At 35.8% G+C, this 17,935-nt stretch overlaps 1 protein-coding gene across 18 annotated transcripts in view; it reads right to left on the bottom strand.

Moving 5' to 3' along the window:
- CEP170 (centrosomal protein 170) overlaps positions 1-17,935 on the bottom strand; it is a 182,641-nt gene that overhangs the window by 9,310 nt on the left and 155,396 nt on the right. For 13 of the 18 annotated variants that reach the window (XM_066381919.1, XM_066381891.1, XM_066381905.1 and 10 more), the window contains 3 exons: positions 13,875-15,704; positions 5,851-6,085; positions 1,586-1,763 (listed from right to left, as the gene is read on the bottom strand). In XM_066381919.1, the coding sequence (XP_066238016.1) occupies positions 1,586-1,763; positions 5,851-6,085; positions 13,875-15,704 (2,243 nt within the window). The remainder of the gene's footprint in view (positions 1-1,585; positions 1,764-5,850; positions 6,086-13,874; positions 15,705-17,935) is intronic. The other 5 variants (XM_066381958.1, XM_066381977.1, XM_066381941.1 and 2 more) reach the window with 3 other exon arrangements.

Below are 17,935 nucleotides of genomic sequence, written 5' to 3'. Positions count from 1 at the left end.
CGTGGTATCTTCAAAAAACCAATGAATCTTTTTATAAGCACTTCAAAAGTGTTTGTTTTATTAAATACGTTCATCTACACAGATTTTAATTTCAAAATCCAAAATATATAGCAATTATCCATTTGCTTTTTTCGTGGACAAGATTTCTCCCAAATGGAAAACAGATGATAACTTTAAAAAACTGAGCCATGTAGATGGACAGGAGTTATTTTACTTACACTGCCTTACCAGTGAAAAATTATGTTTCTTTTTCTCTTAGTTTCCTATATTGTTATTTCCTTTTTTTCCTCCCCAAATCCAGATGCCAAATTTCTTCACAGATACATAAATTGCTAATTCCAATTAAGTTTACAAAAGGAAAAAAATTTAAATACACATGATAAATATTTTGGTCATTATCAGGTAAACTTTAACAAGGTTACAGAAGTTACATAATCCAACAAAAAGGATATGCTGCCATCTACAGTGCAAATTACACACTACACTACAAAGTAACAGGTTTACTGAGAAGGAATAACCTGTAGTACAATATTCAGAAATAAATCAAAAGTGAAAAATGAATCTATTCAGTGAAATGTTCAAATAATTTCAGAGTCTGAGTGAATGTATAATCATGTTAGATAAGATTTAGTTAGACAGCTGAGAAATTATTATCATTTTAAATGTACCAGAAGAATTGTGTATGTCTTGCCACCAAGATCCTTTTGTTTTTCAACAATGAGGCTAATTTTATATACATTTCAATTGATCAATGTGGTAAAACTACACAGATTGATGAAGTATCATTTGCCAAATTAGACAACACATAAGGAAGAAAAAGAACCAAGAAATGACCATTAAATAATTAGATTATAAAAGAAATGTGACAAAAAGCAACCAAAGACAGTATTATTAGCACAGTTAACCAGAATTAAGTTGGTCAAAAAGGCTAGCCATTTTTGGTTACCACTGAGAACATTATTTTATAAATCAAGGAAGTAGAATCATCAGTGTTAGAAACTGGTAAATTTTTTTCTGTAAAGGGCCAGAGAATAAATATTTTAGGATCTGCCTAACTTGCATGTATTTGTGAGTATATATGTATATTATGTATATACGGTATTTCAACTGTCAAAGTACCCTTGTGTGTGTACGTGTTTGTGAATGTGTGTATATTCACCAACAGAATATTTAAAATAGTAAAATTGTAAAACTTTTCTTTCTTTGCTATTAGAGCTATCACCTAAGTTAACTAGCTACAAAAATACCTTTTTAATTGAAGTCTTTTCATAGCCAAACTTTACAAAAACTTGACACAATAATCTATCGAATTCTGGTTTGCTGTCTGCACACCATAGATATTCATACTTTAAGTGAAACTATGCACCAATCAGTAATTAGCAAAGTGGTTATTTTAAATAATATCATGACTTCCTTTAATGGTAGACCAAATGTTAGCCTTTACCAGAGGTGTTATGAAACATAAAAGAAATTTGTCAATGCAAAGATGGAAAATGCAGAGCTTCATGCAAATAGGGCGGGTGGGCATAAGTAAAATAAATTAAGCAGAAAACTAAAAGCAAAAGAAATAAAGAAAAGGAAGAACCTTATGCATCTCTCCAGGAGGATCTCCTACCTCTTCTCTAGTGTCTATGGCAGAGCCAGGGGTGGTGGCGGCAGTGCTTACTGTGGTACTAGGGGCAGTGCCTGAGGACGTCACCGAATCTATCTCTCCGGCTACATCGTTGATTTCCCGAGCAATGAGAGCAAGATCTTGGCTGATCCTGGTAATAATTTCAGAAAAGAAGTTTAATCCCTTCTAAGCAACAGCTCTAGAAACAATCATTTATGACTGAACCAGTTATATAAGCTGGATAGCTAAAGATTTGTACCCCGAACCTAAGGTTCTCTGGCAATGCTATTAACTACTTTGATATACAAAATCCTAAAATTTAATTCAAAAAATGAATAAAATTAAATTCCTTATATCTCAAATTGTTGTTTTGAAAAATATACATTAAACACCCTGAAGTAGTGACATGTTTTTTAAAAATATACTTGGACAAGAAAAAGCAATTACAACTTAATTTTCACAAACCTCTCAAAAAAGCTTAGTGTTTTTTCCCATTACAAACACAAGCAACAAACACTAGTAGTATTAGCTACCAACATAAATCACATTATAGTTGCTACAGGTATCTCAAAACATTTAGACATCACTACTTCAAAACTACTGCAGTCACTGAACTCACAGCAGTAACATTCATTTCGGTATTTTAACAAAGAACCATATATTGTCATACCACTTCAATAATATTTTAATAACTGTATTTCAATATAATTGCATTTCTTTGTAATTCTAAGTACTTTATGTTTATGCATTAGAGAAATTATTGAGAAGAGGTCCAGAAACTTCCCGGGATGCCAAAGAGGTGTGTGGCACAAGAGGTTAAGAACTCCAGGAAGCACTTTACACTTCTATGAACATCACTTTGTAGTGAACATGTGTAATTCGAGGGTCACAACATTCTTGTTAGGAAAGACTTAGCTAACTGATTATGAATAAGGACACATTCACAGAGAGGCTCAGTGGCTTCGTCATGACCATACAACTTGAAGGTAGCTCAAGCAGGCTCAGATCCCAGGTGTCAAGTTCATTTCCATAAAGCCCTTTATTAGTGCTATCAGTGACATAAAATGAGGAACTATCGTATTTCCTCATGTATAAGATGAAGTTTTTCGAAAAACTTGGGGTCTAAAAACTGGGTGCGTCTTATAGAGTGGTTGTAAATTTTAGTTGCATTTCCCGCTTTTTTGCATTTATGAGGAGTTGTATGAATTTTATCATGAATAAAACTTGAGTTTGGAAACTTTATGTAATACATTTTTTTCAAATTTTGGGCCCCAAAATTAAGGTGCATCTTATACATGGGGAAATATGGTAAATAACTGTTACCAGTGATGATCTTTTACTGCTATATTTTTAAACTGTGCCATTGATATTGATGTTTTCCTCAAAAATATTTCAATTCAATGAGACTTCCAAGCTCCCTAAGTTATGCATCACTGCATATGAACTCAATTTTGGCTACATCCACAGGGAAAGTTTTGGAAAAACAGAATGTTCTAGAAGTACACGTGAAAGTTCTTTGCAACTTTAAAATCCAAAGTACGTTGTAGCATTTTAAAAATTTATGCAAAATATGAGCTTGAAAGGCAAGAAATATAGTAATTGCATAAAAATTTAACTATAAATTTAAAGAGAAGCTAATGGGCCAAAAGAAGCCATATGTGGTAAATTGCTTTTTCCCTTACCAGTATAAATATTTACAGGTCCCTTATTATGTGTCAGGCACTGTTCTAGGTCCTAAGAGATACAGTGGTGAAGAGGCAGATAGGGTCCCTATTCTACTAAGCTTAGAATAATGTAATGGGTGCCATTATAATAAAATATAATCAATGCCACTGTATTATAATATAATGAGCTCCACTAAAAGCTTTATATTCATCAACTCATTTAATTTTCCTAACCACCAGATGAGGAAACTGAGGCTTAGGAGAGGTTATGTGACCATTTTTTGGTTAAGGCTACAAATAGTAAGCAGTCTAACTAGATCTTTTTATGTCATGCTACATCGGATATTACCATTCCATATATGATTTTGTTAACTGTTGATGTAATTCTTTTGAGAAAGGGTTTAAAATGTTCCCTTAGATAATATATTCAATTCTTGCAATTTCCTGAAATAAAAGTAGGACAAGAAACAGAAATAGAATAACCAGGCATAATGAGATAAAAAATAATCATCAGCTTATTCAAAAATGTATTCTTTAAAGTTATTTTATGCAGACATTTGTGCAATGAAACTTTTGACAGCTGTAGAAAGCAGCATGAATTAACTAGAAAAAACACAGACCGCGGCAATCTCAATATGTTATGCAGTAAAACTGTACAAAATATCTTGTAATAAATTAAAATCACTATTATGATTTTAAGATAAAAGTATCTTTACCCATTTACTCTTCAATTACTATTGCTCTCAGAATGTGAGTTTCAAGTGACACCAGTAGACTGTTTAAAGAAATAAAACTATTTCTCACATTCTATTTATTTGAGACTCATAGCTATTTGAAAATAAGTTTTCTCATGTTAATTTAAGCAAACTTACTGGTGTCCTATACAAACATTAAGTATCAATATTAACTTTCTTTCCTTCCATGTTTTCTATCCTTCCAAAACCATCCCCCTTCTTTTTTATTACTCAGAAAACAAAAACAAGAACAAAAAATTTCTCTGGCTTTGAGATATATGGTGAAAAAATATACCTTGAAAAATTAAAATCTCAAAGGCAAGTTTTGTTAGTACAGGGCCACTGACAAACTATAGGGGAAAGGCATACAATCATGACAGTTAGATAGTCTGGCCCTAGAGTCCTGTTCTAGACAATAAAATACACATGGATAATAGTAATAAAGTATACATAACCCTATGGAACCAAGTAAAATATATGGTTCTATTCACTTTCCCCTTTATAATCTTTTCTGTTTGGGAGCAAAATGTGAGTGTGGCCAAGAAGGTATTTAGTTGTTGTAGCTTGGGGTAGAGAGCTTGAGAGGGGAGGTCTCCTAAGAGGAAGCAGACACACACTCTTGTCCCTCCAGCTGCACTTGAACTTGTGCGGTAGGACATCTCCACCAGCAGACAAAATAATGTGACAAGAACAAAGCCAGCTGTTGCCAACTGTGTCCACAAGAATAAAAAACATCTCAAGATTCTCTTACTATAGGTTTTTGTGGGCCCTTAATCATTCATGTTCTTTTTCTAACGAGAATTGGCTTAGCATGCTTCAATAATTGTCTTCATAAAAGTGCTATTTATATGGTAGAACAAAAATGTTCAAGCAGTACAAAGGGATTAGAAGGGCATATTCTCTCAGAATTACAAGCAATTAAAAGCAATTACAAGCAAATCATCATTAAAAACAAAAATTCTAAACATTACATTAAAATAATCAGCCAGAAAAAAACACAATTCACAGAGTCAACATAGTAAAGAAAAAAATTTATAAAGACCATTATAAGTTTAGTTTTTTTTAAAGCATCTATGGACTAATAGATAATTTTTTAATAGTGTTGTCAAGTGTAAAATTTCATAATTTTAGCATGTATACAGTGAAAATGTTTAGGTAACATGGTATACTGCAATAAAATGTAATTTCTTAAAAATTTTAAAAAGTTTTATTTTAACTACTACAGCATCTGTTTGACTATAGCCTCCTTCAATGTTCAACCATAATAACTTATCAATTAAACGTCACATCTGCAGCATGAATTTAACCTTTTATTATATTACCTAATAGTTATAATAAAAATTTTATTTAACACTGAAAATGTACATTTTGATTTAAATATTAAAAGGCTGAACTATACTAAATTAACTCATAAAAGTGTGAGTAAAAATTTGTCTACACTAACTCTCCACAGAGAACATTAGCAAATACCTCTAAAAAGTACACAATGATCTCTTTGAGAAAGGTAAAAGTAATTAAAAATTTAGCCGCACAATTCTTATTATGTAGAGCTGATACTAACTACCTTTCAAAAATTGTATTAACTCAGCATCTTCACTAGAAATAAAAAGGTAATTAAAATAAATTAATTCTACAATATGTTAGTAGCACTGGACTTGAAAATATAAAATGAAAAAAGAAATCAATGGAGAGTAATACTTTCAGTATAACTAATCACAGTTACCCATGGATTTCATTTCTTGGACTATTAGTACAAATGAAGGAAAAACTAAACTTGGTTATCAAGTTGAAACGTTGGCAAAATATTTCAACTCTTAAAAGACAATCCATTAAAACCAACCTGGCTATCTCTTCTCGATGAGCAGTCCAATCTCGGATGTAGTCTTCCTGCTCTTTGATGCGGTGCTTGAACGAAGAGCTAGTAGGCATTGCTGACCCAGAGCTCTGCAATCGAGTTGTTTTCAGGGCTGGAGAAGTACGTAGACGGGTATGTTTAGGGGAATTACGGTTTGATCCAAATTCATCTTCTGAGGTGGAAGCATAATCAGTAGGAAAGCGCCTCCATCTTGAATTTACTAAATTAGTTTAATTATTAAAAAAAGAATTATTATGTTATCTTTTAGGGGGGATAAAGTAAAAAAAAAAATCACGATTTCAAAAACACTATGAGAGCACACACAGCACAATCTTCAATAACTGATGTACACATACCTCACAAAAACCATATATCTACTATTCCTTAAAAATAGAAACATTACAGTTTGGTGAGTTAAAAACAATAAATAATCAAAAATAATTGAAAGACCGTGTTTTCTGTAGTGTGGTGAATAAACATTCAGATGAAAAAGACACTAATGGTAAACAGCTAAGCAAGCTCTATTCATACACATTTAACGCGGGTATTTTTGACTTGCAAGTATTTCTCATTTGGGTGAAGATATGGATTTTTAAAACAATGATAGCAACAATAACAACAACAACAGGAAACTAAGGGAAAAGATTTCTTCATGCCAGATGAACTTTTAACATGGAGATGGTAAAAACCCTCTTTTCCCAACATACACATGTGCATAATTCCTGCTGTGGAAATTATGCCTTTATGGCAGAAAAAAAAGCATTACCTCTGTCATTCAACATCCTGTTATGCTATGATTGGAAAAAATCTTTTTACATGGTAAAAACACAACAAAGCATCTTCAGTACAACTCAGCTGCTTTGACACTGAAAGCATATGGTAAAAATAGACAACAGCATAAAAACGACAAGGAGCAAAGCTACAAGCTATGCTCTCACAACCACTGACACTGAAGCACAGGAGATCACATCTGAAAAATCAGGAGACAAATTAATGCAGACACTTCACTACTACTGGTGTTACAAGAGTCAAACAATTTATGAGGCATAAACAGAGGTTAAAAACACAGGGAGACAGATAATGGCTGACAGGAAACTCCAGGAGGGCAGGAGCCATGCCTCTTTAATCCACCAATGTACAGCTAGCTAGCAGATGTCTGGTTAGCAAATGTTTAATATTTTTGAATAAGTGAGTTAATTCATAGATACACCTAATAAAAAGCATGAGATGTTTTTGGTGGTTGAAAGTAACAAAACCTCAGTACCTACTAGAAGTTGCAACTGCTATTAATATTAATACAAAATAAAACTGTTCTATAAAAACTGATCCTAGGCTGCAGAGGTTGGTGAAGTCTAGAATTCCTTTATCTTATTCCCTAGAATTTTACACCTTTCCTGTCTTTTCATCCCCAACTACATTTTTGCATAGGGCTAAGGCTGAGTTTGTTCTGAGATAAAATTGGCATCTGAGCTGGCTCTCAGATAAAACAGAGAATGTGTAATCAGGAATATGCCATGAATCAGAGCCTACCCAATGTCCTAAATTTCAGGCTGATTTAAAGCTCTTGGAGCTTGGAACTAGATTAATGGGTATAAGAAAATAAAGATATGCAGAAATTTCATGATTTTCTATAGAAATGTATGCAAATATAATACAGAATCTAGGTAATTAATTAGAGTTTTTGAAAAGGGGTTTTAAATATAACCTCTGATTTTAACATTATAATGCACTATTAACATAATATTTTTACTATGTTGGAAATTTACTCATTTCTAGAAATTTGAAAACTCCCATTAACTGAACTGATCCTGAGAACTTTAAAACAATTTTAGAAAAAGTTAGGAGAAAGAGTAAAGAGACTTTCCAAAAAAAAATTAGAAATATGGCAAACCAACTAAAATTTGACAAAACAAATCAGAAATATGACAAAGCAAATTTGTACGTTTCAACAAACGCATTTCTTTTGATGCTAGATGTTTATTATGATACCTTAGACCAGTGGTAGTCAACCTGGCCCCTACTGCCCACTAGTGGGCGTTCCAGCTTTTATGGTGGGTGGTAGTGGAGCAACCAAAGTATAAATAAAAAGATAGATTTAACTATAGTAAGTTGTTTTATAAAGATTTATTCTGCCAAACTTGGCGAAAATCCAACATAAAGTATTTCGTAAGTAATTATTATTATATGCTTTAACTTGCTGTAACTCTGCTTAAATTTTATAAAGTAAAGTTACTTCCCTACTTTATAAATCACCATTACTGTGGAACTGGTGGGCGGTAAGAAAATTTTACTACTAACAGAGATACAAAGTGGGCGGTAGGTATAAAAAGGTTGACTACCCCTGCCTTAGACTATTATTCATAAAAGGAAATGCATAAATAAGAAAAAAGATCACTTGATCACTTGTTAGATTAAATTTCCTGATTTTTGATTTGGAAGCTACGGTAACCATACTTATTGCTAAAAATTGGAGAGAAAATAGCAATAACAAAGTGTTTTAATAAATTGCAAAAGGTATAAAACCATAAACAAGTGCGATGGGGCTAAGATGGGTAATTTAGAGGCAATTTAGAGAAAATGGCCACAATAGCTGATCCAATGTGTGAGTGGTGGAGTCCAGTAAAGCAGGATGAGAAATGGACAACCAAGTATTACCAATATGTCTTAAACATCATGTGACAATATATAAACAGAACCACACTAGAATTAACTTTTAGTAGTCTGAGTCTCAAGATCAGAAAATAGTGGAGAAATTTTAGAGAAAAAAAAAATTTTTAAACCCCTTTCTTTTCAAAAGAAATTTATAAACTTTCAACGTATTTTTAGGTCTACCTAAGAAGCCAGTAAGAATAGTGATTGCTTCTAATAATATCTTTAAAAAAAAAGCAGTCAAAAGAATAAAGCATATTTTAAAAACTAAAAGGAAACATTTCTTGGCTTGTTCTCTTCAAGTTGAGGGTAAAATGAGAGATAAAGTAAGAAGGTATAGCAGAAAAATGAAAATATGATTACTCTTCAAATAAGAGTTAGTGTTACCAATGAAAAACATCGTGCATGGAGTACTATGAAGCAAAGCTCAAGGTGCCTCTGGACACCATTTAGCTTGTGTAATAACAGTACAGTTGAAGTTAAAATGGACTGAGGTGACTACTAGGGGAAAGGGACTGTAATGTCAGGACCTCTAACTTATTATTTCTCAATGAACTTCTTTTAATAACTTTGGCTTTCTTAATCTTTGCTTCCAAACTATAGCAGCTATATATTTTAGCTGAAGAACATCTCTACAATCCACTAGTTACTGCAAAAGAAACTCATTAGAGTGTTTTTAACTTTCCCCAATGTCTACTCATTTTATAGAATTTTAGAACAGAATGACCTTACACATTAGATAGTCTAAATCAGGGGTCCCCAAACTACGGCCCGCAGGCCGCATGTGGCCCCGAGGCCATTTATCCGGCCCCCACTGCACTTCCGGAAGGGGCACCTCTTTCACTGGTGGTCAGTGAGAGGAGCACATTGACCATCTCATTAGCCAAAAGCAGGCCCATAGTTTCCATTGAAATACTGGTCAGTTTGTTGATTTAACTTTACTTGTTCTGTATTTTAAATATTGTATTTGTTCCCGTTTTGTTTTTTTACTTTAAAATAAGGTATGTGCAGTGTGCATAGGGATTTGTTCATAGTTTTTTTTTTATAGTCCGGCCCTCTAACAGTCTGAGGGATAGTGAACTGGCCCCCTGTGTAAAAAGGGGACCCCCCTTGAAATTCTTCAATTTACAGACCCAGAGAGTTCTCACCTTAACTCAAAGTTTAAGCCAGGTCTACTGACTCCCAGAGTTCAAAACTCATTCCTTACTATTCCAATTGCTTTTACAAGTACATGTAAGAAAATCTTCTATTTTTATTTTAATTTCCAGTTGAACTATTTTTTTTTATATAAAAGCATCCTCAATTTCTCTTAGGATGATAGATTTTTCTGATTTCTACCTGTGTTGAAAAAAAATGTCCCGGCCAGGGCACACAGGAGAAGCGCCCATTTGCTTCTCCACCCCTCCGCCGCGCTTTCCTCTCTGTCTCTCTCTTCCCCTCCCGCAGCCAAGGCTCCATTGGAGCAAAGATGGCCCGGGCGCTGGGGATGGCTCTGTGGCCTCTGCCTCAGGCGCTAGAGTGGCTCTGGTCGCAACATGGCGACACCCAGGATGGGCAGAGCATCGCCCCCTGGTGGGCAGAGCATCGCCCCTGGTGGGCATGCCGGGTGGATCCCGGTCGGGCGCATGCGGGAGTCTGTCTGACTGTCTCTCCCTGTTTCCAGCTTCAGAAAAATGAAAGAAAAAAAAAAAAAGAAAAAAGAAAAAAAATGTCATTTCCTCCTCTTGAATTTTATTCTGTTTAGGTAAAATCATTGATAGAATTAAATATAATTTGGTATCATTAGGCTTATTTGATATAATGCCACTAATAAGGCATGTCAGATAAATCATTAAATTGAAAATATGTATTGAGGTATTTGAAATGTCAATCTCTCAGGTTTCTTGGTTGGTGTCATGCTGAACAGCACAAGAGAACATTCTAAGATGGGCTTAATTTCGTAGCTAACCTGAAAATTATTTCAGTTACATTAATTATAAAGTAAGTTATAAAATTATGCAACACTCCCTCTTGTGGAAGTAATGAACTGTGTTCACTATGAAAACATACCCTGATGTCCAGAGAAATAAAAAAGAAAAAAAGTTATTAGGATCACTTATCTTTGAATGCTCTGGTTTCTTTTACTGTTACCAAAATGTCATTGGCTTTAAAACACATCCACTCAGACAACAAACATATCTTCATATTTTATATAAGAATATTTGTGTGGGAATTTAAACCACAAACACGTTTTATATGTATATTTATGATCATGTAGCAATAAGATCATTCAAGGGAAAAAAATTCCTGGCAATATTCATATAGTGGTCTTTAACCTAAAGGAAGAAAGTAACCATAATGCCCAACATTTAATTCCTATCATCTCTAAAATTTGAGGACTAGATAAAAAAGGGAAAGCAAACAGTTTAAAAAGATTCTAAGGATGTTAACATGATGTTTTTATTTTTTTAATGTACATTTAAAACACTGAAAACCAACTGCTTTACTTTGATAATTCAGAGCACTTAGTTTAAAATATAGTTTATTAAAATAGATCTAGATATTTCTATATAATTTGATATTAAAGGATCATTGAAGGAAGTTTTTTGGGGAAAAACTAATTAAACTAAAAGTAAATTACATCAGAATTGAAGAAATATTAAAGAACCTTTACTCTTAATTTTGCAAAGTCAATGATTTTCATTCTATTATTATCATAGACATTTCTTTCTAGATAAAATATAAATGGGCATCTTGAAAGAATCTAGATATAAATCCTGGGTCACAATGTAGCTTTAGGCTCATCAGGAGGAACGTGAACTTGGTAAAACATTGGAATTACAAAGATTATAATGAATAACACCAAGATCTTTATTTTGTATACTGGCCTTATATATACTCCTGATGATAACCCAATAGTCTAGCAGTCCTCTAGTGGCCTGCGTACAAGTAGACAGAGACTATTTCTCAGAGATAGACCAGATTTGGTGGAAAAAGCAACAAGCTGGGAATTAAAGCCCTGCCTTCTTTGTATCTTGTCCCTGTCAGAGCTATGTGACCAGGGCAGGTGATGTCATCTCTTGGCCTTAGCTACCTAAACTGAATAACCCTTCTAGCTGTTAAGTCCTATGGTTTTAACTATTTAATATACTGCTATTAAGTATGAAGAAGGCCAAAATCACATTCCTCAATTCACCTTAGAGAATTTCAGTAAGCAATTTAAAGTACTTTCTAGCACAGAAAACTGCATGTTTGTCAAGTTCTGTCTTCAAAGGAGCCAAAAACAAAACTTATCTTTAAAGAAATGTACAAGAGATGACACCTCACAGCTGTTTCTTAGACTTGCTGAAGTGATCACATTTGGTTTGCATCTCAGACCCTCAAGTTAAGCACTGAATATAACCAGATCACTCGAGTGTTAAGAGCTGGACAACTAGGACAGAAGGGAGAGTTGTCCCACGCAAGTCAATAACATACAGCTTACGTTACAGCCTAGGTTAAGATAGGAGAGCACTTAAACATTTTTATGAACTTAAGAGATGAGGTGACGAAACACGCAATGTGACAAAAGAAACTGTATTAAAGTACAGATCACAGGATGCAGAAAAAGTGTGAATGGAAGAGGCAGAGCCACAAGGGACAACAGGATATGCCGAGGACACATAAACCAAGAAATAGTAGTTAGTTTTAAAATATATATACTACTTGGCAATAAACCTATGAACCACCAGCCAGAGCTTGACATGTAAAAACAAGAGGATGAGGATAAGGGGAATGCAGCTATTCTTTTGGGAATCCTAATTATACGTTCTCTCTCTCTCTCCTCAGCCTATATCTTCCTCCCATAGGTACGACCACCCCCACCACACCCACCAACCAGGACAGAGAAGGAGCTGTGTACAGTGTGGGGGAAGCAGTGGTGAAAAGAGAAGAGGAATAAAAAGTGAAAAAGTAACACACACGAAGTACTCTCAGTTTGGGTCCTGTAGGCTATATTGTGGCAGACAGGTAAAAACAAAAAGATCAGATTGCATACCGGGTTTCCCTACATTCTTAACTCAACTTGAGGCTCCCTGAGATGCTTGCTGACCAAGGACAATAAATGTTCAAGTACTTAACAGCTGGCTTCCCCCCACTGGCCTTCTCAGCCACACCCACATTATGAGGCTGATTATGAAGTAATGAGATCGTGTCTGCAGGATACACACCAATATCTGTCTCAGTACCACAGTGGTCGCTCGTATTTTCACGGACTTCAAGTCTTAATATGAAGTATATAAACAGACAAATATGTCAGAGCAGTTAAAATCTGTGCGGAGTAAGTAGTTTTTGTAAGGATTATATTTGTTATAACAGTGTTTTAAGAGACGATGCTCATCACATGTTCATTTCTATAGCCCAGGCTGACCCATGTACTTAGTGACTGCTTCACGAGTCCATCTTCTTTCACTGAAATAAGTCAAGGATTAGTTACACCTGCCCTAATCATGAACAGATCTAACTTTTAAAAGCACAAGGGAAATAAGACATTTCAAAATAAATAGGAAAAAAAAAGGTAAAATATTAATTATTTCAGTTAGCTCTGAACAGAGCAATAAAAGGTACATGGCTTGTCTTCAGGTCTATAAGAACTTTGAATTAGGTGAGGATATTTGAAAGTTAAACACATGCTTTTAGAAGCACAATGTCACTTCCTGTTATCTAACCAGAAAATAATTCCTAATCTTATTTTGACATACAAATCTAGCTTTCTCACTAACTAGACACCTAAATCTTCTAAACCTGTTCAGTATAACTCCAATTTTGAAATCACTATTTTACTCCAGGTATTTTTTTTAAGGTGAGAGGAGGGCAGATAGTGAGGCAGACTCCTGCATGCACCCTGACCAGGATCCACCTGGCAAATCTGTCTTGGGCCAATACTCTAGTATGGAGCTATTTTTAGTGCCTGAGGCTGATGCACTTGGACCAACCAAACTATCCTCAGCCCTGGGGACCATGCTCAAATCAACTGAGCCACTGGCTGTGGGAGGGGAAGAGAGAGAGGAGGGGGAGAGGGAGTGAGAGTGAAGCAGATGGCTGCTTTTCCTGTGTGCCCTGACCAAGAATCGAACCTGGGATGTCCATATGCCAGGCCATTATTCTACCCACTGAGCTACCAGCCAGGGCTTACTCCAGAATATTAATTGTAAGTGTATATAACTTCTGAATTTTCTATTTACTAAGCTAAATAAAATAATGTTTATATGACAAATCCTGTATAAAGTAACCTTTCTGTTGAATATTTTGGGAAGCTACACTGGAGAGTTAATTCTTAAAAAAGGAGTCCCAAAACATAAAATAAATATGCTAATATTATAAAAAGTCTGGATCCAATTTACCTGAAGGAGAACCATGTGTTGAGGTCATACTTTTGACCTTGGAGTCTGAGAGTCGAGAGATACTGTTGGCTCTAATTCTAGGAGAAAATTTATCTGAAGGTACTAATCTGGCTCCACTTCTAAAGATGGCTTCTGCGGTCCGAGAAGAGGCACTACTTCTAGAGATGGTTGCTTCAGAGTCACTGCGAGCCGACAATGAACCAAGCCTTGTCCTCCGAGGCTGAGCCAGTAAATCAATCCTAGAGATGTTACGCCTTCCTGTGGGAGGTTTCGATGTTGAACTTGTTGTGGACACCTCAGAAGCAACGGATGCTTTGTCAGCATCAGCGAGTTCACTGTCTGAAGCTTCCCCAAGTCGTGCCCGACGCAGGAGCGAAGTCCTAGTAGGACGTGGCCTGGGAAGAGTGGTGGACTTACTGGAGGAACCAGGTGTCACAGGAGAAGTCTTAGATTTACTCATTTTACTTCCGTCCAGCTTGGAATGTACATGCTCATCAGCTGAGGTAAGTGCCATCCTTCCGTGAGGTTTACAAGAGTAAGTTTCCTGGTCAGATGACAGAATATCAGAGATTGCAGAGTGAGGTACACTAGAGGTTTGGTCATCGTCTGTTAAATCTACTGAAGGCTGTCTTATTCTTCCACCGGACTGGACAAATTTCCGACCATCTGCTCTGGAACCCACATCTGTGGAACGACTTTTAGTTTTCTTTTCAATTTTCTCCCTCACACCAGTTGATGATTTTGTGACATCTTTGGAAGGAGACCCCGAGGAACACCGATCTTTGTAGAGACTAGTGAAACTCTTTCGCTTCTGCGTTGCCTTCCTTTCGGTCTCGCCAGTGACCAGGCTGATTGTACTAGCTGTGTCCACGTCCGATTCTGGTGAAATGGAGTTGTCTCTGTTGTAACTGGGAGTGTCTGGGCCCTCGTCGGTTTTATTATTATCTTCCCGCAGTTTAGCTTCTAGAAAAGCCATTACTGCCTCTGTGTCTTTTAGAATAAGGGTTGTGTCCATACTGGAATCGGTTTCCATAGAGTCACTTCTTTCGCGTAGTCTACTGGCAGATGCTAATGCTAATGAGGGGGATGTAGATGGAGTCTCTTTGTTTATGTGAGGGATGAGCTCAATGGGGATGTTTGGGGTAGGTTTTTCTATAGTGAAACTTCCCTGTCGCACCAATGACTTGGAGGATTCCTTCTTGTCCCCTCCCTTTGAAGCATGACTTTTCAGAATGTCCTCTGCTTTTTTCCGCTTGCCCTCACTCTGTGTCACCCTCTCTCCTTTGCTTGCAGAATGTCCTGGAACTTTCTCTTGAGGTTGTGACTCCTGTTTAAAAGATTCCTCCCTACTTCTCTCAATGTAGCCTGACACATTTTTGGCAGATAATTTAGAAGGCGTGCATTGCGCCTGGTCCTTCGGTTCTTGTTGCTGAATTCTAGCTAATGTTTGCTTTACCAAAGAAGTTTCCTTATCAGTTTCACTTTTCTCCTTTCCAGAAGAGCTGCCCAGGTGGAGCAGGGTTTTGTGATCTCCAGCAGTTTTCAGAGCGTCCTCATTTACTGCCCTATTCATCTTACTCAGGCCTCTGTCGACATCTTGTTTGTCTTTCTGGTATACCTGCGAGGGGGCTTCTTTCTCCTGAAGCTCTGTGTCCTGTTTTTCTCCAATCTCGGACCTCTGCGTCATAACCTTGGCTCTGCAGTTCTCAAGGGACTTCTCTTCATTGGGAAGCTGGGGAAGGGTCCGCCTCCTCCTCTCCCCCTGACTAGCCAAGGAGGTTGCTGAACCAGCACTTCTCATCGAAATGCCAGACTCACTTATATCCATGTCTGTAAAATAAAACCACGAAGAAGCAATTAGGGCCCAAACTAAAACTAAAAATAACAGCATATTTCACTAGATTTTAAAGTATAAGTGAAGAAATGGCTCAAGTGTAAAAGAAAACTTTGACTATATAAGCCAGCATTGTGACAGAGTAGCTTATAAATCAAGTGCAATGCCAAGTGTACAAGTAGGCAGATTACTGATAGGGGAGTCAGGAAAGTAAACTGTGTGAGATGAAAATTAGGGTCATCTGACCTGAAACCTACATCTGCTGCCTTTTTGTTCAATGGGTTTTATGAAAGTTCACTGTGCTAATTCTTGCTTTTGTGACTTAGCCCATCCTCTGAATTCTGTTCAAGGCAACAGACTCTAACAAGTGTACTGTAAAACTACACACAGAATGCCTAATAAACACTGCTTATTTGCCATAGTTTCACTTATATAATACAGAAAATAACATATCTACTTTTTAATAAGCATTATTATCTACCTAAAAAAAATAAGTTGGATTTCTTAAGTAAAACAGAAAATGTAGGACTTTAACAAGGTTGTCTAAAAATAAAATTCAAAGATGGATTTAAAAAAACTTTTTAACCCTAGCCTATAGCTCAGTTTATTAGAACGTCATTCTGACAACCCAAGGTTGTGGGTTCAATTCCCAGTCAGTGCACATACAAGAAGCAACCAATGAATGCAGAAATAAGTGGAACAAATCAATATTTCTCTCTCTCTCTTTCCCTTTCTCTTTATAAAAATAAAAAAAATTATTTTAAATAATTCTAAAAATTATAAGTATGAAAAAAGTGGTAGTACTTGCCATAATTTTGCAAATGGAAGGATTTTTAGAAGTGGTCACCTGGTTTAGTAAGGCTTCGTATAGAAATACAGAATCACTTTCTCTTTTTCAAGTAAGTAGAAGGCAGTAAAAAAAATATACATACATTAATGTTTCCATGTAAGAAACATGAGATTACTTGAGGATTTTCTTGAATAAATGGAATGTGTTTCTGAGAAAAAGTATGCATCTTTCAGAGAAATACAAATTAACTTATAAAGCATACAAATCTTCTGAAGATTAAGTAGGAAAAAGATGCAAGATATAGCTTCTGTAGGTCTGTTCTTACCTTTACAATTCTAAAAGTTTAGTGTTTAAATTTCATAGCAATACAATGATTATGATGTAAGAAAATATTAGTGATTTAACTTTAATTTAGCAATTAATTGTGTATTATTTTGTCTTATTTCTTTGCTACTTGAAGCACCTAAAATATAATAGCTATTTTGTCTATCTATCTATCTATCTATCTATCTATCTATCTATCTATCTATCTATACTTTTAGCAAGAGAGAGAAATGGACAGACAGGAAGGGAGATGAGAAGCATCAATTCTACCTTGCAGCTCCTTAGTTGTTCATTGATTGCTTTCTCATATATGTCTAGACTGGGGGGCTTCAGCTGAGCCAGTGACCCCTTGCTCAAGACAGTGATCTTGGGCTCAAGCCAGCGACCTTGGGCTTCAAACCAGTGACCTTGGGCTCAAGCCAGTGACCATGGATGGGGTCAAGTGTATGATCCCATGCTCACATCGGTGACCCCATACTCAAGCTGGAAACTCCATACTCAAGCTGGATGAGCCCGCACTCAAGCTGGCAACCTTGGGGTTTCGAACCTGGGTCCTCAGCATCCCATGTTGACACTCTATCCACTGCGCCACCAACCGGTCAGGCTATCTTTTTTATACTATTGTAGCATTTCTTATACTGGATAAAAGTTTATCAAGGACACTTTAGATTTAAGTGGATTTATTAGCTTATCTAAATATATTCATTTAGAACATTGAAGCAGAAATGAGATAATGAAGGCTAAGCAGTCCACTCTTTCTTATAACAGGGGTAGAATTTTGCTTTCCACAGACAATATTTAATTCTATAGTGGATTCTTTTTGTAAGTGTGCTTCATCTACAAATTACTTCTTTATCATCAGAGTTAATTTTACCGATTTCCACATCAGTGAAATTAAAATTACATATGTAATATAAGCACAAGCATATGTGAATGTTTATTTAATTTACTTCTTACTACATAGATTTAACTTTTAAAGATTTTATTTTTATTCATTTTAGAGACGGAAGAGACAGATAGAGAAAGAGAGAGAGACAGAGAGAGAAGGGGGAGGAGCAGGAAGCATCAACTCTCATATGTGCCTTGATGAGGCAAGCCCAGAGTTTTGAACTG

This window comes from Saccopteryx leptura, chromosome 1, assembly GCF_036850995.1.
Source record: "Saccopteryx leptura isolate mSacLep1 chromosome 1, mSacLep1_pri_phased_curated, whole genome shotgun sequence".
NCBI lineage: Eukaryota > Metazoa > Chordata > Mammalia > Chiroptera > Emballonuridae > Saccopteryx > Saccopteryx leptura.
This window is presented reverse-complemented; position numbering and strand designations above follow the sequence as displayed.